This window comes from Schistocerca cancellata, chromosome 1 (genome assembly GCF_023864275.1).
Source record: "Schistocerca cancellata isolate TAMUIC-IGC-003103 chromosome 1, iqSchCanc2.1, whole genome shotgun sequence".
NCBI lineage: Eukaryota > Metazoa > Arthropoda > Insecta > Orthoptera > Acrididae > Schistocerca > Schistocerca cancellata.
Window position 1 is genome coordinate 327,503,458 of NC_064626.1, and position 26,847 is coordinate 327,530,304.

Consider the following 26,847-nt stretch of genomic DNA (forward strand, 5'->3'; position numbering starts at 1 on the left):
GCGAATCAATGCATCGTCATACCGCAGATCCATAGCAGAATTTCAGTACCGAACAGACAGCTACGCTAACTGTGCATTTCCATATTCTTCATTTCGTGCGCTCGTGGCAGCTCCCTATTTGCGTAATTAATCCGTACGAGTTCCTGGAAATTGGATAAATTATTCAGACCTTTTGCACGGGCTAATTACCATTCTAATCAACAACAGCAAAACAAGAGTGCGTTCCGCATGTACCTGGGAAGCGTTGCGGAGTTGTAGCAATTTTAAACGAAGATTTATGTCACGAGCCAAGGGGTGCTTTATTACGGTAATCTGGGTGGGTGCAGCTAGCATGATTGGATTGTGTTTTAACGTGACGTCACGTTGAATGATTGCAAATGCGTGCGCGGTTACGCTCGCACAGTGTTTTGTTGTTACCGGCACTGAGGGGGGCCGTCATTCTGCGTGGTTAGAGTGCCACGGCCACGCCCTGCATTGGGCACAGGAAGCAGCGTACAGAACGGAAGTGTTTGTGACATGGACCCGTATAACGGTAAGACGTCCAGCTATGGCCGTAACTAAATAACAAATATAGGGCATTTGGGAAAAGAGACATGAATTTCTTTATAATGGGACTAGAAGAAATCTGTGTGGTTTATCATGCAGATTTTGCAGTAATTCCCTTATAACTGCTAATTATCGAGGAGTTCTTGGTGTAGTGTTCACACGAGGTGAATCTGATGGATGTAGGTTATTTTACACGATCAGGAAAAGATCTCGTTGGCTGGCCGGGGTTGCCGAGCGGTTCTAGGCGCTACAGTCTGGAACCACGCGACCGCTACGGTCGCAGGTTCGAATCCTGCCTCGGGCAAGGATGTGTGTCATGTCCTTAGGGTAGTTAGGTTTAATTAGTTCTAAGTTCTAGGGGACTGATGACCTCAGAAGTTAAGTCCCATAGTGCTCAGAGCCATTTTTTTTTTTTTTTTTTTTTGGATCCTGTTGTAAATATTGAATCACCTGTAGATGTGAGGGTGTGCTGAAAAGTACTGCTTCCAAATTTTTATCCTCTTCTTATTATCGGTTAAGGTCTTAGATGTCATACATATTACTCGATTACTCTCCCGCTTAATTGCAACACTTTGCCGCTGAAGGGCTCCTAATTGTAGTATGTAACGTAGTAGTGTGTAACGTAACTATGTCGGTGCATGAGACACTCTTAGAAAATTGGGAGCACGAATTCGAAGAGTACGTCCACACATGGACCACTCTCCCCATTATGACAGTGCTAGACCACACACGAGCACTCCGACATCTGCAACATCGCCTTGGGTTCGCTGTCGTCGATCATCCTCCAGACAGTGCCGAGTTGGCCCCATCCGATATTCACATGTTTCCAAAACGTAAAGAACGACATCCAGAACTTCACTTTGATAGCGATGAGGCGGTTCAAGCGGAGGTGAGGCTGTGGCTCCGTCATGGAAGTCAAACTTTCTATAGTTACTAGGGTGACTCTGTTGAGAAATAAATATATAGGAACTAGAGCTGTTCTCTACCAAAACTGTCGGTAGTTTTGGTACGCTACATAAATGACGCAGTAAATGGTAGAATTAGTAGTTTTGGTAGGGAAAGAAAGGTACATGAATGTAAACTAGGGACCGATGGTTTTTTTGTGTCTTATTTATTTGATTGTTTGTTGTGCGCATAAGTAGCACCGCATATCACTCAGTAATAGTGCACTGCATAAGTAACAAAAATTAAAGTTTGTTTTATTTTAAGAGTTTTATGAGTTTTCACATTAAATAATTCGGAGACTATACTTTTCAGCACACCCGCGTACTACACTAAAAATAAATATGACCCTTCACAAACTACAAATAGACTTGGAACTGCTTACGGTACAAAAGTCTTCCAAATTTAAGAACCCAAAGTAGAAGGAAGTCCGGCAATACTCACATTCAGTGATTTAAGGGCTACGCTCTTTCGGGAATAACGTAACCGAATAGTGATGGATCTGTCCGCCTATTTAAACACAACAGGTGTCAGCCCCCGATAGCTGAGTGATCAGCGCCACAGAATGTCACTCTTAAGGGCCCAGGATTTATTCCCGGTTCGGTCGGAGATTTTCTCCGCTCAGGGATTGGGTGTTGTGTTGTTCTAATCATCATCATGTCATCCCCATCGACTCGCAAGTAGCCGAAGTGGCGTCAAATCGAAATACTTGCACCGGGCGAATGGTCTACCCGATGGGAGGACGTAGTCCCACAACAACACAATAAGTTACATTTATTTTCGCCCAAGATCAACTACCAGACCCTGATACAATCCTCCATCCTCTGCATGTCTTTATGGATTTAGCCGCATTATTCTGGATTTGCAACCTTTCATACAGACAACCGTATCTTCTGCGGCAACTCTCATAGAGCTCCCAACGTTGTTCACTGGATCATTAATGTATAATGTAAATGGCCCTGTAACACTCCGTGCGGATACATCTGTTGAATGCTATCCAAAACAATAAGTATATTATCCAAATTCCAAAATCGGATTCTCTGTCATTATGTATTAGGTCGCCCACGTTCCCCACATGGTGTTCTGATCAGAAAGGGAAGGAAACAAAGTCAGTGTCCAGTAGGTACGTCTTCTGGGGTTCCTCACCCGAGAGATGGAGGAGGCCCTGCCTGCAGCTATCGAGCATGCAGGAGGCAGTCATCTGCTAGTTGTGGTTCAGGTCGGCACAGGTGACGGCTGTCTGTTGCGATCTGAGGACAGTCCATACGAGTGACTGGAAGGCCCTGGCTTCGCGCTTGAGTGCGAGCATATCACCCACTTTGCAGCAATGTCCCAAGAGTTGATCGGGTTCCTTGGGTTTGAAGCCGAGTGAAGATTCTCAATGAAAGGCTCTGTGGCGGTCTTGGCTGCAGATTTCTATACGTGCATTTATCAGGCGGAGAATTGTAGGGTTCCCCTTGTCAGGCGTGCACTACAGAAAGGAACCAGATGATCGGGTGGCTGAGTACTTGTGGAGTTCAAATGGCTTTGAGCACTATGGGACTTAACTTCTGAGGTCATCAGTCCCCTAGAACTTAGAACTACTTAAACCTAACTAACCTAAGGGCATCACACACATCCATGCCCGAGGCAGGATTCGAACCTGCGACCGTAGCGGTCACACGGTTCCAGACTGTAGCGCCTACAACCGCTCGGCCACCCCAAACGGCAGTTGTGGAGTGCACATGCGGTTTTTGTTAGGTTAGGCGTTAGTTTCAGGTACTCTGAACATTCGACACGCAAAAAGAGAAACCAGATGGCGTTTATGGTAAAGACTTTTTGAATGTCAAAATTTTATCTCTTAACTGTCGAAGTATTCGTAATAAAGTTCCTGAACTGGTTGCCCTCTAGGAAATTAGTCACGTTCAAATTATTCTCGGGACTGAGATCTTGTGAAATACGGAATAGAAAGTTCGGAAATATTTAGGAAGTCATGGAACATATAAAGTAAAAACAAGTTAAACGCAACAGCAAGGGGAGAGTTCATTGCAGTCGACAGAAATATTGTCTATATTGAGGTCGAATTGGAGTGTGACTGTGGAACTATCTAGAGGCGTGTAAGACATCCAGGTTAAATCAAACTATTTACTTTCAGGTACTCTGAACATTCGACACGCAAAAAGAGAAACCAGGCGGCGTTTACGGTAAAGACTTTTTGAATGTCAAAATTTTATCTCTTAACTGTCGAAGTATTCGTAATAAAGTTCCCGAACTGGTTGCCCTCTAGGAAATTAGTCACGTTCAAATTATTCTCGGGACTGAGATCTTGTGAAATCCGGAATAGAAAGTTCGGAAATATTTAGGAAGTCATGGAACATAGAAAGTAAAAACAAGTTAAACGCAACAGCAAGGGGAGAGTTCATTGCAGTCGACAGAAATATTGTCTGTATTGAGGTCGAACTGGAGTGTGACTGTGGAACTATCTAGAGGCGTCTAAGACATCCAGGTTAAATCAAACTATTTGCTAGATGTTTTTAGTGGCCACCCGATTCCGCCGAGACAGTTTCACAATCATTCAAAGGAAGTATACACTCTGAAGGGCGGAAATACCCAGACTATGCAATTTTAGTTGCAAACGACTTAAACCTACCGAGTATAGTATGGTACAGTATAGTATAGATTTATCGCAGGGGGTAAGAACAGTTTTCTGAAGTACTTTTGAAAAATTTTTCGAAAACTATCTTGAACAGGTAGTTAGAAAACCTACACGCAGGGGAAATATTTTAGGTCTTGTAGCTATAAACAGACCTGAGCTTATCGACGGTGTCAGTCTAGAGACAGAAATGCTGATGTCTTCGTAGCTACGATGGTTATCAAAGTTAAAAAGTCAGTCAAGAAGGCTAGGAGAGTATTTTTGTTAAAAAGAGTAGATAAGCAGTTGTTAGCAAATTCTAAACGGATTGTAAAGCACGCTTTGGAGAGGTATATGACAAGTACGTGGATTAAGAGCAGAAAAGATCCATGGTGATTTAAGAACAAAACTTAGGATAATATTGAGAAAGCAAAGACTGTGGCACTCCGAGTTCGAACGAGAGCGCGCAAATGAAAATTGTCTAAAGTTAGCAGAGATCAATGCGTCTGTAAACAGATCGACGCGCGAAGCATACAGAAGCTACGGCCGTGATACATTAGCAAAAGATGTTGGCGATAGGCCGAGCAAATTCTGATTCTACGTAAGATTGCTAAGTGGGTCGAAGGCTTCCATTCAGTCACTCGTTGAGCAGTCTGGTGTGCCAGTAGAAGACAGCAAAAGGAAAGCTGAAGTACTAAATTTTGGGTTTTGTTCCTTACTTAGGTTGCAGGTACTGCGAATCTCTCACCAAGCACTAAGTCCCAGGCAACTGGAAAAACCGCAAGTGATTCCTTTCTATAGGAATGGTAAATGAACGGACCCGTAAAATTGCACATCAGCATCCTTAACATCGGTTTCCTGCAGTATACTTGAACATAGGCTAATTTAGATTGTAATAAACTTTCTCGAGACGAAAAGCATTTGTCCACAAATCAGAACGGATTTAGAAATCATCGCTCGTGTACAACTCAGCTTACCCTTTTCTCACATGATATCCTGCGAACAGTGGATGAAGTGCAAGAGACGGATTCCATACGCCTGGTTTTTCGAAAAGCGCCTTTCCAGTTTTCGCGCACTTTTCGTAAGCTGTTGATGTTGAAGAGAAATTTAGATAGTTTATGAAATGGGTTAATAACAGTGGAAAGGTAAAATGATTATGACAGTAGGTGTGTGTGTATGTACAGTATGTGTTCGTGTGTATATGTGTCTGTGTGTGTGTGTGTGTGTGTGTGTGTTTGTGTGTGTGTGTGTTTGTGTGTACTTCCGTTTGTAAGGTATGTGAGTGAGTTAGAAGGTGGGTGAATGGGTGGGTACATAGACACATGTTTATCTGCTCATCTAATGTACACTGAAGCGCCAAAGAATTTGGTATAGGTATGCGTATTCAAATACAGAGGTGTGAAAACAGGCAGAAAAAAGTGCTGCGGTATGAAACGTCTACACAATACAATTGCCTGGCGCCGTTGTTAGAGCGGTTGTTGCTCCTAAAATGGCAGGTTATCAAGATTTAAGCGAGTCTGAACGTGGTGTTATAGTCGGCGCACGAGCGATGGGAGACATTATCACCGCGCTAGCGATGAAGTGGGGATTTATCCGTACGACCATTTCACGAGTGTACAGTGAATGTCAGGAATCCGGTAAAACACCAAATCTCCGACATCGCTACGGTCGGAAAAAAGTCCTGCAAGAACAAGACCAACGACGAGGGGCTAAAGAGAATCTTTCAACGTGACAGAAGTGCAACCCTTCCGAAAACGTCTGCAGATTTCAGTGCTGGGCCATCAACGAGTCTCAGCGTGCGAACCATTCAACGAAACATCATCGATATGGGCTTTCGGAGCAGAAGGCCAACTCGTGCAACCTTGATGATTGCACGACACAAAACTTTACGCCTCGCCTGGGCCCGTCAACACCTACAGTGGACTGGAAAAATGTTGCGTGATCGGACGAGTCTCGTTTCAAATTGTATCGAGCGGATCGACGTGTACGGGTATGGCGACAAATTCATGAATCCGTGGACGCTGCATGTCAGCAGGGGCTGTTCAAGCTGTTGGAGGCTCTGTAATGGTGTGAGGCGCGTGCAGTTGGAATGATGTGGGACCTCTGATAAGTCCAGGTACGACTCTGACAGGTGACACGTACGTAAGCATCCTATCTGATCACCTGCATCCATTCATGTCCATTGTGCATTTCGACGGACTTGGGCAATTCCAGCAGGACAATGCTACAACCCACACGTCCAGAATTGCTACAGAGTGACTCTAGGAACACTCTTCTGTGTTTAAACACATCGGCTGGTCACCAAACTCCCCAGGCATGAACGTTATTGAGCGTATATGGGATGTCTTGCAACGTGCTGTTCAGAAGCGATCTCCACTGCTCGTACTCATACGGATTTATGGACAGCTTTGCAGGATTTATGGTGTCAGTTCCCTCCAGCACTACTTCAGACACTAGTTTAGTCCATGCCACGTAGTCCTGCGGCACTTCTGCGTGCTCGCGGGGGCCCTACATGGTGTTAGGCAGGTGTACCAGTTTCTTTGGCTCTTCGGTGTATTTTAGAGTAGTCAAACGGGAATTTACTGCACACGTTAATGGCACATAATGCAATTTGCCACCAACAAATATTATAGTACAGTGCTTAAAAGTGAGGTATAATCTATCGTATTGATCTCTGTTCCGTAAATCTTGATTCACCGATATCCAATAGTACATCGACAGGTGTCAATATTTATTTATTTGTTTAATCTCCAAATAAGGAAGGATATATACAGTACTGTGGGTAAAAACATTTTCCTTTCACCTATGAATTATGTCTGCACAAGAGGAATTTGCGGTAGCGTGTGTATTTTGCGGTGCGCGGGAAAACAGAGATTATTAGCGTACCAGGAGTACAGTGATATCCAGAGCAAAGGTTGAGGTCGGAGTAACGAGGACAGTGTCTGCGATGATGTAATACTCAAATACGCCAGTTGATGACTCTCCCACGTGGCATTCAGGGTAGTAAGTTACAGACGATTCAAGATGAACAATTTTCGGTCGCTGAAGAACAACCACACAGAATCATAGTCACAGAAGTTATTCGCTGGTGGTGTACCTGGGAGGAGAAGTACGTTGTACGCAATGTATTAGTTGTAGTGCAACAGTTACAAATGTGTTTACACGGCAGAGCAGCCTGAGTATCAGTATAAGAGAGCCTACGCATTCGTTAATGCTTCAAGTAAAAGCGTAGCATATGCTACTTCGTCAGTGCTACAAGATTATTCCGTCCGAAACTGAATGTCGCATTAACAAAATTGATGGTTGTTAGTAGAAGGAAAGGACACACACACACACACAAACAAACACGCACACACACAGCCACAAGCGCGCGAATTATCAGAGGTAAATGAAATAACTTGTTATCATGCAGCGGTCAATGTAAATTACGAGTGTTGGAACTTGTCAGCATTATTTATTCACCTTTTATGTAACGGTCGTCCGCCAGAATTGGCACTCAAGTTATTTATTTTAACAGTAACTCTTTTTTTCCGTCGAGCAAAGCTGACCTTCTCGTCATTCAGAATATGCCACCTACGTACACAAGAAATCAATAAAGAGAGATATTCAGAATCAAAATGAACTCTTTGAACTATGAGATATCTAATTACCTATAGTGCAAGAAACAAAATTTGTGTAGCAATAGACAGTGATACATGTTCGAAAGTTTACAGTTGATCTTTAGTACGGGATCTGACTTTCATTCAGTAATAGAGAGGTTCCGCTAAAATTATTAGTCAGATCGTCGATATCGTCGCGAGGAGCTTTAGCTGAAATGAACACATTCACATAATCAATTCATGCACAACCTTTTAGCTGTACATTGTGCTCCCCAGTACCGGCACAGGCAGCAAATCAACAGCACACAGAACACTCTTCAGTAGGAAAGTATCCTAGGGATCTGTCATGCATCACATGCACAAGCAAACTACTATTATCCTCCACGCCATAAACACGTAAGCAGGATGGTCTACAGAACCCACCAATAAGGGTGCCACTGAATCGCCATAAGCGACAGATGTCTGTTATCTCTCTAGTAACCTTAGCTCAAACGCGGACGTTGAACTATTGGTGATGAAACAAACTCAGTATTCTGTTGAGATACGCTCAGACAAAGGACAACAAATTTCTCGTAAGGAGCAGTCGAACAAAAACGTAGGTAACTGTTTATCAATCCAAAAGTACTCGCTATAACTGTTAATAAATTTACCACAAAGTGAGATAAGACGGTGAACGCCTTCATGGGAAACTACACACATCAAAAAAAGTTTTGCACCACCTCGGTTCCGAGAGTTCCGGAACCTGTACAGAAAATTGGAATAGAGAACAACATAAACATCATCTCCGCCCTTTTTATTGTTCATGAAGATCATACATAGCATGTTGTACAACCACATAGCGAGACCTTCAGAGATGATGGTCCAGACTGCTGTACACACTTGTACCTCTAATACCCAGTACCACGTCCTCTTGTACTGATGCATGCCTGTATTCATCGTGCCATTCTATTCACGCGTTCATCAAGGTACTGTGGATCCAGATTGTCCCACTCCTCAACGGTGATTCGGCGTAGATCCCTCCGAGTGATTGGTGGGTCACATCGTCCACAAACAGCCCTATTCAATCTATCCCAGACATGTTCGATAGGGTTCATGTCTGGAGAACATGCTCGCCACTCTAGTCGAGCGATGTCGTTATCCTGAAGGAAGTCATTCACAAGATGTGCACGATGGGGGCGCGAATTGTCGTCCATGAAGACGAATGCCCCGCCAATATGCTGCTGATATGATTGCACTATCGGTCGGAGGATGGCATTCACGTATCGTACAGCCGATACGTCGCCTTCCATGAGCACCAGCGGCTTACGTAGGCCCCACATAATACCACCTCAAAACAGAAGGGAACCTCCACCTTGCTGCACTCGCTGGACAATCTGGCTAAGACGCTCAGCCTGACCGGCTTGCCTCCAAATACGTCTCCGACGATGGTCTGGTTGAAGTTATATGCGACACTCATCGGCGAAGAGAACGTGATGCCGAGCCTGAGCGGTCTAATCGGCATATTGGGCTTCTGTACCGCGCTCTACGGTGTCGTTGTTGCAGAGATGGACCTCATTAACCATGGACGTCGGGAGTGAAGTTGCCCATCATGCAGCCTATTGCGCACAATTTGGGTAGTAACACGACGTCCTGTGTCTGTACGGAACGCATTATTCAACATGGTGGCGTTGCTGTCAGGGTTCCTCCGAGCCATAATCCGTAGGTAGCGGTCATCCACTGCAGTAGTAGCCGTTGTTACCGACAGGTCCTGTCTCTCTGTTTCTCCTCCATGTCCGAACAACATCGCTTTGGTTCACTCCGAGACGCCTGGACCCTTCCCTTGTTGAGAGCCCTTCCTGGCACAAAGTAACAATGCGGAATCGATCGAACCGTGGTATTGACAGTCTAGGCATGTCCGACCTACAGACGGGCCGTGTACCTGCTTCCTGGTGGAATAATTGGAACTGATCGGCTGTCGGACCCCCTCCGTCTAATAGGCGCTGCCCATGCATGGTTGTTTACATCTTTGGGCGGGTTTAGTGACATCTCTGAACAGTCAAAAGGACTGTGTCTGTGGTATAATATCCACAGTTAACGTCTATCTTCAGGAGTTCTGGGAACCGGGGTAATGCAAAACTTCGTTTGATGTGTGTATTAGCGGTTGCCAAAGGAATCATGGTTATACTCAGCCATGCACTTCTCCGTCCGAAGCAAGAATGTCTTTTGTGAGGGCTCCAAAAATATGGAAATCACACGGGGAGAGATCGGAACTATATAAAGGATCCGTACCGCCTTCCCAGCGTAGCTTTTGCAACGTAGTCGAAACAACCTTGGCAACACGTGGGGGTGTCACCGATTTGTTTCGAACGAAGAGGTGCACACTTGGGTACAACCGTGTTTCTGTAGGTTACCGCTAATGTTTTCCCATGAAGGCAATCGTCGTCTTGTCTTATATTGGGATAAATGTACTAACACTTACGGCGATTACATTTGAAATTACTTACTTTTCTACCATGTGGTTTGTTTTCATTTGACTGCTCCTTATATTACGATGATGCAGTTGCTACCGAAGGCCCTTTCATTAATAAAGAAATCTGATGAAGTCTCACAGTGGCAGTGCTCTGTTGTATAAGCAACAATGGAACTTCTCTCACAGGTAAAATAAATAAACTAATTACTGTAATCTGAATAACGCAGCAGATGATAATGATAATATCACTTGTTTCATAGGTGAAAGTGGACATGTCTATGTTTCTAATATCTTGATGGACAACTTACAGTGGCTCAAAAATGGCTCTCAGCACTATGGGACTAAACTTCTGAGGTCATCAGTGCCCTAGAACTTAGAACTACTTAAACCTAACTAACCTAAGGACATCACATACATCCATGCCCGAGGCAGGATTCGAACCTGCGACCGTAGCGGTCGCGCGGTTCCAGACTGTAGCGCCTAGAACCACTCGGCCATTGCGGCCGGCCAACTTACAGTGGCTATAAATGTCAAGTCTGACGTACGACTATAATCGCCCCGTTGCTGCACTCCGACGAATCCATTTGATATTTTTTATTCACGGTTACAATAGTCTTAGGCTGTAGTTGCTTAATACATTTCCTGGTGATTTGATGAGTGTTCAGAAAATTTCGATTAATTTCTTGACTTTCTTTTCTTAATAAAAAGGATGGGACACTAATACCTATTCAGAAACAAGTCCTCCATTTATACTACGAATTGTAATGAGAACTGTTAGGGGTCACACACAGATATTGCCTATTTTAAGTGGTATTTACGTGTGTAATTCAAATCCATCCTCTGTAATGCTGTCCGATATGCAAAATGTGGACATTCTTTGTAGCTCAATACTCAACAAAGCCAACTATAGTCGCAGTGAAGGTGACCGTATTAGAAAGCAGGCAGCAACGTCCCAGCAAAAAGTAATGTGCGTTGTCATCTTAGAAAGTCGAACACTTCCTGGCATGTGCACTGGATTTGTAAAGAATGAGGAAGACGGAAGAATGACTTGTGGTAACTAAGAAGGCTGTGGTGTCACCGTCAGACACCACACTTGCTAGGTGGTAGCCTTTAAATTGGCCGCGGTCCGTTAGTATACGTCGGACCCGCGTGTCGCCACTATCAGTGATTGCAGACCGAGCGCCGCCACACGGCAGGTCTAGTCTAGAGAGACTCCCTAGAACTCGCCCCACTTGTACAGCCGACTTTGCTAGAGATGGTTAACGGCCTACCTACGCTCTCATTTGCAGAGACGACAGTTTAGCATAGCCTTCAGCTACGTCATTTGCTGCGACCTAGCAAGGCGCCATATTCAGTTACTATAAGTACTATGTGAACAGATAATATTGTGACTCCTGTACCATCAAGAGCGACGTTCATCATTAACGGATTAAAGTTAAGTATCAAACTAATTACGTCCGCTTTCTGAATTCTAATTCCTTGTCATGTTGCAGACCTCACGTCGGTATAGTTCTTCCCTCCTCACGACAGCCAACACAACAAAGGTGACAGAGCGTCGTTGAGAAATGCTGAAGCCAACTACGCCATGGTGTAAAAATTATGTGAAGAAGTTGCGCGATCTACAGGATGTTACGGTTCGACTTTCCAGCCCAAATAAGAAGCAACACACTCACAATAAACATTTGATACACATAAATCTGCTATTACGCATCTTAAGTTGTCCAGGGATATCAATCGATATTCGTTGATTTCTTGTAACTGTCATCTTTTGAAAATGTCTTAGTTATAGAAATCTGAGAAGATAGTCACTCAGTTTCTATTGATTCAGCTGCTCCTATCAGCCACCTCACCAAGAGGCCTCTTATGGTGTTCGTATAGTCTACACAAAGTTTTCGAAGAAGGACATTTTGTTTTCAAATGGTTCAAGTGGTTCTGAGCACTATGTGACTTAACTTCTGAGGTCATCAGTCGCCTAGAACTTAGAACTAATTAAACCTAACTAACCTAAGGACATCACACACATCCATGCCCGAGGCAGGATTCGAACCTGCGACCGTAGCGGTCACGCGGTTCCAGACTGAAGCGTCTAAACCGCACGGCCACACCGGCCGGCATATTTTGTTTTAACTCGTACAAATTTTAATTAGCGATCACGTCCGGACGACAGAATGTGGTTGTGAAGAAGGGACACACCGTCACAATGGTACGAGAAAACAAGGCGTATTCTAGTTAACTTTCCGTCTCTTCTTGAAAATTTTATAAATGTTCATTGATAATAATGTCAGCTCATCACATCTTCCGATGCCAACCTTTGAGCTCATATCCATAGAATTCAAGGAAAATGCCCGTGGATCACCTAACTAGACTTGCTCGCTGACTTTGTACTTGGTCTCTTATCTGGCCCAGAGTTGTGGATCAACGGTCTTCATCAGACGGCTCATGTAACGAACGAAAGGTAATAAATCTTTTATTGTGATCTTCTTTTGAAAACCAGTTTAGTTTGCAAGGTCGTTATGTAAACACAGTTACTGGATTACTAGTTTCGACATTATGTATTGCGATCCTCAGATCCACAAATCCGGGTAGTAGTAGCTACACCATACAATGCGAACACCATTCTGTCACATGGTGACTGTAATTACGATATGCATAAAAGAGTCGAGGCATTGCATGTGAGAACGTTGGTGTACCCGTTTTCTGATGTAGCTAGCAGTGCCCGGTTTTATGGATTTGAGAATGGCAACACATATTTCCGTAACTAATAACCCATTAATTGCATTTACATAGTGATCTTGGTAAAGAAACTGGCTTTCGGAAGAACACTACAATACAAAATTATAGATCGCCTCCTGCACTGACAGATTATATCGAGTAACAATAATAAATACAGTCAGAGATTTAGACGAAACATACATTTCAGTGCGCATTACGATGGCGGACTTGTACAAGGAATTTCACTCGTTTGTAAATAAACGTGAAGAATTTTGTATAATACTAGTGGATTATATTGGCGAAACGTTGTTCGCACATATTACATCGTCACTCAGTTCTATCAAAAATGCACCATAAAAGTGACTATTGACGTTCAGTTCTCGCTAAACGTTTAGTGAGTGACAGTTTGCAGATAAGGACATCGGAACACACACTTTCGATATCTCTTTCTGTATCATTCTGTGTCTTATATAGCACGTCGTTGCAGGTTTGCTCATAACTTCTCTTTACCTTGTCGGTTAATACACACATATTGCCGAAAATATAAACGGCGAAGCTGGTCTAGAAATCTACAGATACAATGCGAGCGTTCATATATCCTTGACATGTTACATTTCTAACGCTCCAAAACAAGTAGATGTGTGTGTGAAGTCTTATGGGACTTAACTGTTAAGGGCATCAGTCCCTAAGCTTACACACAACTTAACCTAAATTATCCTAAGGACAAACACACACACACCCATGCCCGAGGGAGGGCTTGAACCTCCGCCGGGATCAGCAGCACAGTAAGTAGACGTGCTCTTAACGATCCGCGATCAGAGGAACACGGGTGGCGATCAAAATATTGGGCAGTATTTATACTATCTCACATTAAAAGTGAAGGAAACGCGTGGTGCCGGCCGGAGTGGCCGAGCGGTTCTAGGCGCTACAGTCTGGAACTCGCGACCGCTACGGTCGCAGGTTCGAATCCTGCCAAGGGCATGGATGTGTGTGGTGCCCTTAGGTTAGTTAGGTTGAAGTAGCTCTAATTTCTAGGAGACTGATGACCTCTCAGAAGTTAAGTCCCATAGTGCTCAGAGCCATTTGAACCATTTTTTTGAAACGCGTGGTGCCGGGTATAAGACGCCTGTGCTGTGCAGAGCGCTCACGAAAACGCCGCTCCTCTGTGGACAATGTTACAGAACACGCAATAAGTAGATGTGTGTGTGAAGTCTTATGGGACTTAACTGTTAAGGGCATCAGTCCCTAAGCTTACACACAACTTAACCTAAATTATCCTAAGGACAAACACACACACACCCATGCCCGAGGGAGGGCTTGAACCTCCGCCGGGATCAGCAGCACAGTAAGTAGACGAGCAGACGTGCTCTTAACGATCCGCGATCAGAGGAACACGGGTGGCGATCAAAATATTGGGCAGTATTTATACTATCTCACATTAAAAGTGAAGGAAACGCGTGTTGCCGGCCGGAGTGGCCGAGCGGTTCTAGGCGCTACAGTCTGGGACTCGCGACCGCTACGGTCGCAGGTTCGAATCCTGCCAACGGCATGAATGTGTGTGGTGCCCTTAGGTTAGTTAGGTTGAAGTAGCTCTAATTTCTAGGAGACTGATGACCTCAGAAGTTAAGTCCCATAGTGCTCAGAGCCATTTTAACCATTTTTTTTTGAACGCGTGGTGCCGGGTATAAAACGCCTGTGCTGTGCAGAGCGCTCACGAAAACGCCGCTCCTCTGTGGACAATGTTACAGAACACGCAATACGTGCAAACGTTGCAGAGTGCTTACCAGTGCGAACGGCATGTCTGCGAGAAGCGGTCGGTCAGTCGGCCGCTGGAGGCCGTGTCTCGCGCGGGATTGAGCGCGTCGCGCCTGGGCAGATAACCCGCACCAAGAGTTACGATAAGGAGGCGCCCGCCTCCCAAAATTTATCTCCCACGCCACGCCAAACGACCGTCAAGGATGAACTGGCGCACAGCTTCTCCACGCATGACTGTTTCCACGTCACGCGGACTAGTACATCGATCACTAACATATCTGCATGCAGGATTAAACTGGAGTTAGTAATTTCACAAACAAAGCGTGACGACAACAAGGAGATAACTGCAACTGCAGCTGGTTTCGTCTTACACTACAGAAAGTTATCACAAGGGCGGCAGAGGTAAAGCACATCCTCTTAGTGAATTCTTTTGGTTTATTTCGTCATATTAGTGGTTGCCCTCGCAATAATATTTCATCTTCTGCATTTGTGAAACAACAACCCGAACGTTTCGTGGCCAAGTCGAGATAACCACAAATAATTATTTATTTGTTCGTTGACCCTGCCAGAAACTACACTCCCGGAAATGGAAAAAAGAACACATTGACACGGGTGTGTCAGACCCACCATACTTGCTCCGGACACTGCGAGAGGGCTGTACAAGCAATGATCACACGCACGGCACAGCGGACACACCAGGAACCGCGGTGTTGGCCGTCGAATGGCGCTAGCTGCGCAGCATTTGTGCACCGCCGCCGTCAGTGTCAGCCAGTTTGCCGTGGCATACGGAGCTCCATCGCTGTCTTTAACATTGGTAGCATGCCGCGACAGCGTGGAGGTGAACCGTATGTGCAGTTGACGGACTTTGAGCGAGGGCGTATAGTGGGCATGCGGGAGGCCGGGTGGACGTACCGCCGAATTGCTCAACACGTGGGGCGTGAGGTCTCCACAGTACATCGATGTTGTCGCCAGTGGTCGGCGGAAGGTGCACGTGCCCGTCGACCTGGGACCGGACCGCAGCGACGCACGGATGCACGCCAAGACCGTAGGATCCTACGCAGTGCCGTAGGGGACCGCACCGCCACTTCCCAGCAAATTAGGGACACTGTTGCTCCTGGGGTATCGGCGAGGACCATTCGCAACCGTCTCCATGAAGCTGGGCTACGGTCCCGCACACCGTTAGGCCGTCTTCCGCTCACGCCCCAACATCGTGCAGCCCGCCTCCAGTGGTGTCGCGACAGGCGTGAATGGAGGGACGAATGGAGACGTGTCGTCTTCAGCGATGAGAGTCGCTTCTGCCTTGGTGCCAATGATGGTCGTATGCGTGTTTGGCGCCGTGCAGGTGAGCGCCACAATCAGGACTGCATACGACCGAGGCACACAGGGCCAACACCCGGCATCATGGTGTGGGGAGCGATCTCCTACACTGGCCGTACACCACTGGTGATCGTCGAGGGGACACTGAATAGTGCACGGTACATCCAAACCGTCATCGAACCCATCGTTCTACCATTCCTAGACCGGCAAGGGAACTTGCTGTTCCAACAGGACAATGCACGTCCGCATGTATCCCGTGCCACCCAACATGCTCTAGAAGGTGTAAGTCAACTACCCTGGCCAGCAAGATCTCCGGATCTGTCCCCCATTGAGCATGTTTGGGACTGGATGAAGCGTCGTCTCACGCGGTCTGCACGTCCAGCACGAACGCTGGTCCAACTGAGGCGCCAGGTGGAAATGGCATGGCAAGCCGTTCCACAGGACTACATCCAGCATCTCTACGATCGTCTCCATGGGAGAATAACAGCCTGCATTGCTGCGAAAGGTGGATATACACTGTACTAGTGCCGACATTGTGCATGCTCTGTTGCCTGTGTCTATGTGCCTGTGGTTCTGTCAGTGTGATCATGTGATGTATCTGACCCCAGGAATGTGTCAATAAAGTTTCCCCTTCCTGGGACAATGAATTCACGGTGTTCTTATTTCAATTTCCAGGAGTGTATATCCGCGAAACACTAACAACTGTTTAAAGGACGTCACATTCTGCTTATGGGAGAAGAAGTTTTTATATTGCTATTGTAATTTTAGTACTATGTCATTGTCAAGAAAAGTTAATAGATGCTATTTCGCAGCGCAGAAATAATGGTACATAACAGCCAATTAACAAATTGTAGGCACGTACAAATGTTGTGTTAACAGGCTGCAAAACAGGACGTAGTGCCTACTAAGGTAGAATTATTTATGACTCATACCTGTGCCGTAACATGACACCAATCTATTGCGCGTGGCAATGGCAAGAGAAGAATTTTCAATAATGAAATAAAAACTTCACAGCCACCTATTGTTAAACAAGAGATACAGGCCGTAGACAAATATTACAAGGTCTTAACTAACAACTATAACGTTCATTTTCTTCTTCCTTGAAGATTTTGCTGCCCTGAAATGCGTTGGAATTAGAAAGGAAAACAAAACTGGACATTCTTGTCACAGGGAGTTATCTCTGACTCTCATTTACATAGAACAGGCTTATTTCCTGTCTGCCGATCGCCGTTTTTATTTCAAATTGACCGGTTACGGACAATGTCGTCCATCTTCAGATTATATCTCGTACTTTACAGAACTAAATAAGGCCTCATGCTACTGTCGTGAGTGACAGTGAAACTCATAGTTCTATGAAGACTGGTTACTTTGTAATTACTAGATACGATCTCTGAAGATGGGCGACATTGTACGAAACCGATCATTTTGAAATAAAAACAGCGACTGAAAGAAAATTGTCACGTATTGTACGAAATCAAAATATTGGTTCTGAAGAAAGTGTACTACCAGCAAATACGATACTGGCCATTAAAATTGCTACACCAAGAAGAAATGCAGATGATGAACGGGTATTCATTGGACAAATATATTATACTAGAACTAACATGTGATAACAGATTGACCAGACTTTTTCAATTGGTGAGAGATCTGGAGAATGTGCTGGACAGGGCAGCAGTCGAACATTTTAGGTATCCAGAAAGGCCAGTAGAGTACCTGCAACATGCGGTCGTGCATTATCCTGCTGAAATGTAGGGTTTCACAGGGATCGAATGAAGGGTAGAGCCACGGGTCGTAACACATCTGAAATGTAACGTCTACTATTCAAAGCGCCGTCAATGCGAACAAGAGGCGACCGAGACGTGTAACCAATGGCACCTCATACCATCACGCCGGGTGATACGCCAGTATGGCGATGACGAATACACGTTTCCAATGTGCGTTCACCGCGATGTCGCCACACACGGATGCGACCATCATGGTGCTGTAAACAGAACCTGGATTCGTCCGAAAAAATGACGTTTTATCTTTCGTACACCCAGGTTCCTCGATGAGTACACCATCGCAGGCGCTCCTGTCTGTGATGTAGCGTCAAGGGTAACCGCAGCCATGGTCTCCGAGCTGATAGTCCCTGCTGCTGCAAACGTCGTCGAACTGTTCGTGCAGATGGTTGTTGTCTTGCAAACGTCCCCAAACGTTGACTCAGTGATCGAGACGTGGCTGCACGATCCATTACAGCCATGCGGATAAGATGCCTGTCATCTCGACTGCTAGTGATACGAGGCCGTTGGGATCCAGCACGGCGTTCCGTATTATCCTCCTGAACCCACCGATTCCATATACTGCTAACAGTCATTGCGTATCGACCAACGCGAAAAGCAATGTCGCGATACGATAAACCGCAATCGCAATAGGCTAAAATCCGACCTTTATCAAAGTCGGAAACGTGATGGTACGCATTTCTCCTCCTTACACGAGGCATCACAACAACGTTTTACCAGGCAACGCCGGTCAACTGCTGTTTGTGTATGAGAAATCGGTTGGAAACTTTCCTCATGTCATCATGTTGTAGGTGTCGCCACCGGCGCCAACCTTGCGTGAAAGCTCTGAAAAGCTAATCATTTGCATATCACAGCATCTTCTTCCTGTCGGTTAAATTTCGCGTCTGTAGCACGTCATCTTCGTGGTGTAGAAATTTTAATGGCCAGTAGTGTATATTTCTAACCGATAGTAAAGGGCAGCTTGTGTCTGTTAGTAACGCAAAAGAAGTAAGTTTTACGAAATCATGTATCGTCGTAGGGGCTGTGACGCTGAGATGGGCATTTGTGTACCTGTCAGGTTCCTGGCGAACGATATATAACACAGTGGCGACTCTGTGACTCGTTAGGGCTAACACCAAGAGCTTTGGTAGCTCACAAAATAGCACCAAACTTTATAAAAATATCTTGGACAGTGCGATATCTTCTGCACTGAAGGAACATCTGAAATGGTATCATTCTATATCAGCATGATACTTATCCTGCCCACGTACTTGCAACGTGTCTCGGAGACATTTGGGTAATCGTTCTGAAATAGCCTTCTCATAATCCGGCGTGAATCCCAACGAATGTGTCTGGGATGAAATGTTGTAGTGGTTGTGCGCCAGATAAATTCGCTGAAAACTTGGAAACGAGTATTCACTTTCCACCAGTACGTATGTAAGGAATTGCGCCTTACCTGGACAAAAAAGAAAGAAAATTAGTAGGAGGCGGACGAAATTTGGGCGTACAGAAAGAACCTAAATGAAATTGACTGTGTGGCGTTTAATGTTGTGTTTGTGCAGTCAATAAAAGGAAGGATGAAGAGAGATACTGGGACAAACCGCCAGTGCAAAGCACTACGTATATTATCGTCTGCTCCTGGATATGTATCACCAGCAACGCTTGCGTCCTCACTACGCATTTATTTACGAACAGTAATTAAAGACAATATGCTTTACAAAACTGTTAGGATCTAAATTAATTCATCTTCTGGACTGCCGGAGCTTACATTTTTGACAGCCGTTTTCAGTTCGACATGTGTATCTTTTTCCGATCAGAATACTGCAATATTATTTATTTATTTATTGCCAAATTATAGAACTGTTACCTAATGTTTAAAACAGGTCGTACATCTTATAATTTTCGTTTCTCATCTTTCTCGTTTCTCTTCTTTCCTTTTATTTTATCTACAACATTTACAAAGAATGATACTTTTCAAAATAACAATGATTTAAGGTTGAAATATAAATAAAATTTTGTTGTTTCTTAAGAAGAATATAAAAAGAAGATAGGATAGATGAGAGATTTGTTAGTAACATCACCGAGTGTGACTGACGGTGAATACCTCGGAATGGTTTCTTCGAGCCGTTGACCTCCAGTCACACACACAAACACACACACACACACACACACACACACACACACACACACAAATGGTTATTTGTGGAGAAATAATGTTGCTTATCCTATTTGTTACTAATCCTATGTATTAACTACTTTAGGTGCGCATCGATGTACAGTATTTGGTGTATCCTTGCTAGATTGCCAGAAATTTGCTTATTTACTGTCACATCTCAGCTTCCTCTTCCTGTTCCTCCTCATTGTCACTATTTTCGCTGTCACTGTGGGTATCGCTGACCATCCTCTGGATATTATTGTTGCGCTCCACATAGGCATGTCTGTGATGTCGTGTCCGCATATACTCTTCATGTGTTGTTTTTGAAATACTGTTTGTCAGTGCGTTTAATTGTGCCCATTGTTCTTCGTCTCTTATTGTTGTGTATATATCTATGTCTGTATCTGTGTAATCTAAGTGTAGTGTATGTCTATTGTTCGCGCATTGCCCGCAGAAAAAGACAGTGTGCTCTGGGGAACCTTCTTCCCCGCATGTGCATGTAGGTGTCTGCCTCAGTCTCACGCGGTCTTAAAGTGCGTGGGTTTAGGTCCGTGCCCGGTTAAGAAATGTACGAGTACCATACCGCGGCTGGGATCGGTATGTCTCATTCTCAACCGCTCCCTTATGTCAGGGTGGAAGTCGCGCAGTCTACGTCCCTTATCACTTACATCCCACTCACCTTGCCATGTATCCAAACGCCAACTTTTAAGGTGACGTATCGTCTCTATGGGCACACCGGTTATTGAGTGTACCTTATCTAGTCTCCCCACCTTTAACCAGTACCTTGCAGCTCTGTATTTGATCGTGATATTTATGGGGCATATTCCGAGCACCACACACAGTGCATCCGCTGAGGTGGTACCGAAGGCTCCAGATAGCCTAAGTAGGACACTTCTCTGCCCTCGTCTGACGGATGCTTTGTTGGTGACCACGTTCAGTCTATGTGCCCACGTGCTAGCTGCAAAGCTGAGTACTGATTCGAAGAGCGCACAGTGGTATGTACGTATGACTGGTAGAGGTAGTCTGTACTGTTTTGAATTTAACCTCACCAGTTTGTGGAGTATTTTTTCTGCTTTTTCTGTTGTTAGCCTTATGTGTTCGTGGAAATTCAATTTTTCATCTATGTGTACCCCAAGATAGCGTACTCGTTTGATGTTTGTGTCTCTAATTTTAACCGAAGGATTCCTTTGGAGTGATCCTGTCAGTAAAGTGTATGTTGTTTTGTTTTCGGCTATCCTGAGTTTGTTGTTGTGACACCACTGAGTAATTGTTTGTAGTAATCCACTGGCTTTCTCTTCTAACGGGGCTCTGTTGTTTGCAGTGACTACAACTAATAGGTCATCTGCGTAGGCGACAATTCCGTCTGACCTGTCATCCCCATCCAGAAGCTGTAGGAGGGGTTCGATTGTTATGTCCCAGAAGATGGGGCCGCAGATCGACCCTTGAGGACAGCCTTTGGTAATTCTTTTAATTACTTTCCGGCTGTCCGTCTGGCATTCGACTACTCGGTCTTTACAGTAGTCTAGAAAACTGTTGTACAGTGATTGCGGTACCTCCAGATGTCTTAGCCTCTGAAACAGTGCTGGCCACCAAAGATTATCAAATGCTCCGGCAATGTCAATCATTATTGCCATGGCGTATTTCTGTTTTGTGGTGTTAACTATGTGCAGGGCCTGGTTGATGGCATCATCTATTGATCTGCCAGATCTGAAGCCGAACTGGTGTTGGCTCATACCCCTGAGAGCTCTGTGTGTTTGCAGGCGCTTACACAGTAGCTTCTCCTGAATCTTTGCTAGGGTGTTTATTAGGCATATTGGCCTGTAAGTCTTTGGATCGGAAGGATCCCTGTCCGCTGATTTCTTAATAATGACTGCTTTGGAGGTTTTCCGTACTGTAGGAACCCTGCCCAGCCGTAAGGCATCGTTCAGTAACGTTGTCAGGAACGGGGTGATCTGTGGTGCTAGTTTTTTCAGTGTTTCCGAGTAGATACCATCTGGTCCAGGTGCTTTTTTGTTTTTGAGCTCTGAGATTGCTAGCGCAACCTCTTCTTGCGCAAAAGGACAGGTGACAGTTGCAGTGTTGTATGGTGTGCGTAGGTTTTCTCTTAGTGTTGCATGATATTGTGTGTCTGTATCGATAAAATCGTCAGGGAGCAGTTTATACAGCAGAAACTCTGCTGTATTCCTCCATCCCCTCGTCACCGTGCCGTCATCCTGCCTTAGCGTTCCCAGAACTAGTGGGGTTTTTATCTTCTATGTCAGTATTTTGTATGGTTCCCCCCATATATTTTGCTCTGTTTGTGTTGTTACAAATAGCTCCCATTGTTGTCTACGCGTGTTGTATAGGGTCTGTCTATATAAGTCTTGTGCATGCCTATATACTTCAAGTCTTATTCGTCTGTCCCTATCTGCTATCGCCCTTTGATATAATTTTCGTTTGCGTCTTGCGTTTTGTTTGAGTCTCGTAAGTTCGTTGGTCCATGGTACTGGTGAGCAATTTGTGTTCTTTCTGTCGGTATTGAAGTGTTTTGTGCATGTTGTATCACCTGTGTTAACTTATGTGCTCTATAATCGATACTTCCATTGATGTTTTCTAGATCGTGTCGTTGGATAATTTCCGTTAATTTGTTGCAGTCTGCTTTGTGCAACAGCAAGTGTCTGGTGTGTGATTTGGTCTTTGTGTTTTGAGTGTGAGTTAGTGTGTATGTTATGACATTATGATCACTGCTGGTTATGTTGTCGTGTACAGTCCAGTTTGTTACGTATGCCATCGCTGCATTATTTGCTAGCGTGAAGTCGATATTACTGCTCGTACCATCGAACCCTGCATATGTCGGTATAGGTCCTTCCGTATTCATTACATGTAATTGTGTTTCTTGTATTAGATCGGTGATTATGCGTCCTCTGTCATCTGTTCTGTCTAAGTTCCAGAGGGTCGATCTGGAATTAATGTCAGCACTTATCACTAATTTTTTGCCTCTGGCATACATTACTAGGTCTCTGATGTAGTCTGCATACGGCTGTGTTTGATGGCTGTATTGGGCGTACATGGATGCAATAACTCATGTGACGTTCCCGTTAGTTATCTCTATGGTAACCAAGTGTTGATTGCATAACTGGGTTACCTTAATTATGTTATAAGTTCTAATTAGAATTACTATTGCAGCCTTACAGTTATTGCTGCCAGTTATTGTGGTAGCATGTTTTGGTAGACATATCAGTTTCCCGTTTCTATTATAAGATTCTTGTAAGCACGTGATGTCTGCCTGCAGGTCTTGTGCTATTTTAGGGATTTCCGCGCTGACTGTCGTACTGTTTTTTGTATTATGTTGTAAGATATTCATTTTTTGTCTATGTGTTCTGGGTGTTTTACTTGTACAAAACATTTACTGCCAGTCTGTGAGTAATCAAAACATGTTCGTCCGTGTGCTCTTACATGATCAATATATATTTTGTCCAAGTCGAAAGATTCTGACCTGCGCAGGCAGACCTGGAGCATGAGATCGAGCAGCGGCTCTGCTGATGTAGAAATATTTTCTGTCTTCAGGATGATTCTGTCTGTTTGCTCAGTTACTGGAAAACAGAGAGAATCTCCCTTTGGATGGCACAATCTAAGTAGCATCCGCTGCGCTGTCTGCAGTATCTCTTTTTTCTCTAGCCTACTTAAAAGTAAGTTCATTTCTAAATTATCATAATTAGGTGCAGCTGCTTTGCTGCTGGTGCTGGTTTCTGTTGCGGTCTCTGAGGTGGTACTAGACGGATTGTGGCTTGGTGTTGGCCGCTGATTGGGGGACATTTTAAGATCTCTTTGGGATGTCACACGGTTACTTTTCGTTTTGTCACATGCCTCTTCAATACTGTTTGCCTTCACACGTTTTTTACTGATGTTGGTGGTGCTTGCTGGCGTGGTGTCGGCGATGGTGGTGATTTGTATGGGACTGACTGTATGTGTTATGTTGTCTTTGTTTGTGTTTGGAGTGGAGGTTGTTGCTAGACGCACGTTGACATCGTTGCAAATGTCACACGTCTCTCCCTCCGATTTGTCCTCATCTAATTGGTCTACTTTTATAAGTCTGGGTCTGGTTGTTTTGAGTTTTGTATTGGTCTGTAGCCTGAGTCTTTCGATGTGTTTTGATTCAGGGACTGCGTGCCTGTCTGTTCCTTGTTCCTTTTTCCCGGGGTGAAGAGTGCCTCCCGAGACAAATTTGACTGGTTTGATGTACTGTTCACATTTACGTGTGTCGTAGGGTTTTCCATGTGATGATGATTCTGGTTTGTGTTCATCCTGTGTATGTGTGGTGTGATGTACTTCGGCAATAGGCAGTTTGTAGTTAACAAAGATATACAAGGTGGCGCACTATAGGACACCTGATTTATGTCATGAATAACACATTTGCTGTGCCGGCCGGGGTAGCCGAGTGGTTCTAGGCGCTACAGTCTGGAACCGCGCGACCGCTACGGTCGCAGGTTCGATTCCTGCCTCTGGCATGGATGTGTGTGATGTCCTTAGGTTAGTTAGGTTTAAGTAGTTCTAAGTTCTAGGGGGCTGATGACCTCAGAAGTTAAGTCCCATAGTGCTCAGAGCCATTTGAACCATTTTTGAACATTTGCTGTTGACAAGATTTGTGATTTATTGATGTAGAAGTAAAGAATACAGCTTGGAAATACAACCTAATGAATCACCTTGTAAATTGCGGTCTCTGTTCCTTATCTCTCGCACTAAGCTTATGCACCATAGTCTTCTTTTATGGATGCAAGCGAAGGTCGGATTGAATAATTCCTTGTACAGATCGGGGTGAAATTCCTAACTCGGCACTGGCCTACGAGTCAAAGCCACTCGAACTGCTTCAATGTTTTGCGGCGAACGTACGGTACGTGCATGTGGCCACTGTCGCTCCAAAACAGATTCAATACCTTCAAATTTTTGATGTAATCTGCGTATTGTCTATGGGCTGGGAGCCCGCCGTGTGCCGGAATGAGCACAAAACCTTCTCTGTGTCAATGTAACGCTATTCGTCGCCGCGAACAGTAACAAAATCTTCGTCTTTTGTGCGACGGTCAACTGTCCTTTATCCGCCATCGCGGCAAACTGAAATGGCGGACTCACAACAGAAGTGATGAACTCGCAACGACATCTGTCGTAATTTTCATGAACTGCACGATGCTGAGCGCATAATTTGAAAGCTCTTGCCCCAATAGTACACTTGTGGGATCAAAATTCAGTCGGTTGATTTATCGTGCGCCAACCTGTTATAGCCAATAAAAATACGAGCGGTCTGCTCGTTTATTACTTTAACGTAAGTGAAAGGAGCACCAGATACATGAAAATAAATTAATTAAGACCGCACTCATAGTGGTAACTAAAGAAAACAATATTTAAGCGTTTTCCATGGAAAATTTAAAATCAAGGCGTCAAGAGAGAGTTAATATCATACATTATTCTAAATAACTCTGGAAGTACAAAGTTTAAATATCTGACAATGATGAAACATAAAGAGAATTATGTTAAAGTAAGATAATCTTAAGTATAAAGTTCAGCGATCAACAACCATGATTTATGCCGCTAGCAAACCGACGCTATGTATAAAACTATTAGAGGAAAGGTAGTTCAGTAGCATCACAGAAAATAACGGTCGTTCATTATCATCAGTAAAAAGCATGGCCATTAATTTTGGGACATTTTTCCTTGAAAAATCTCACTAAACAGTGCCAGTTTTTAGTAAAAAAAATTAGTGCATTACATTACTCCGCTTTTAGTCGAACATAGTTTCTCATTCATCACTATTTCTGGTGGTACCTGTTTCAGTGCTCTTACTCCATTATCGGTTTCTTTTTTATGTCAAGCAGATGGTGCTATTGTCTCCCTCACTTATACTGGCTACGATTTCACTTCGTCAACTGCACTATTTCTTCCATGCTGCTATTATAAATAAGTTTATTTCTCCAGAATGAGATTTTCACTCTGCAACGGAGTGTGCGCTGATATGTGTGAACGATGATGTATAATTCGTACAAGTTCAGTAAATTGTACTTGTACTCAATTTTGTTTATTGTTAGCTACAGGGCTCTCTAATACGGACTACCAAATACCGATACAGACAGAATAAACCTTCAACAAAGTGCGCCAAGCAGGACCGAGTAAGGCTAGATAAAACTCGGCGACGGAAGGAATGGCAAATATTTGCGCCGAGTCGGGACTGAGAAGTGAACGGAACGTTGCGTAATCCGCCACGGCCTGGATTTTTCTGTGGGATGCAATGTAGCCGGCGGATATGGGCGCGGCGGCGGCGATAACGGAAGGAGCGGCGCGAGGCCCTGGAGCTTGTCCTGCCGTGTCAACGCTCGGGACACGTGTGGGTCGCGCGCGGGAGCGAGTGTGGGGGCCGCCGGCCGCACATCCATAAACGACACTACTTGACGCACGGTACACCTCCGTGACGACAATACACGAGGTGTATAAAAAAGTACGCTATGACTTCTATACGTTTAAGCATCCAAACTAACTAAGGTATTCACACCATGCTTGGCTTATGTGACAAACTCACGAAGTTTAGTTTGTGTATGCACCAGCTTGTGAGTGTAGTACGGTGATGACAGTTCAATAAAAGGGTTAGTGGTGTGTAGAGTGATCTGTTCAGAACAAACCGGACACGCAGGTTCAAAGGAACTTCCGAACACGTTATGGAAAGCACTACCGTCTGTGGCGTCGATACGTTGGTGGTAACGGAATGTTACGTTGATATGAAGGGCTGAAGGGAAGCATCATACTCAACGTTCCTGGAACGAGTCAAACCGACACAGAGCGAATACGAGGGGCTTTCCATTGTTCACCACAGAAGTCTTATACACTGACTCGCCAAAGAAAATGGTATAGGCATGCGTATTCAAATACACGGATGTGTAAACAGGCAGAATAAGGCGCAGCGGTCGGCAAGGCCTGTATAATACAACAAACACCTGGCGCAGTTGTTTGATCGGTTACTGCTCGTAATGGTAGAGTATCAA

At 44.6% G+C, this 26,847-nt stretch overlaps 1 protein-coding gene across 1 annotated transcript in view; it reads right to left on the reverse strand.

Annotated features, from left to right (window-relative positions):
• LOC126173246 (tyrosine-protein phosphatase non-receptor type 23-like) overlaps positions 1 to 14,810 on the reverse strand; it is a 30,731-nt gene extending 15,921 nt beyond the window's left edge. Inside the window, exon 1 of the mRNA XM_049920942.1 lies at positions 14,644 to 14,810. Coding sequence (XP_049776899.1) covers positions 14,644 to 14,658 — 15 coding nt within the window. The 5' untranslated portion in view covers positions 14,659 to 14,810. The remainder of the gene's footprint in view (positions 1 to 14,643) is intronic.
• Positions 14,811 to 26,847: the final 12,037 nt, after the last annotated feature.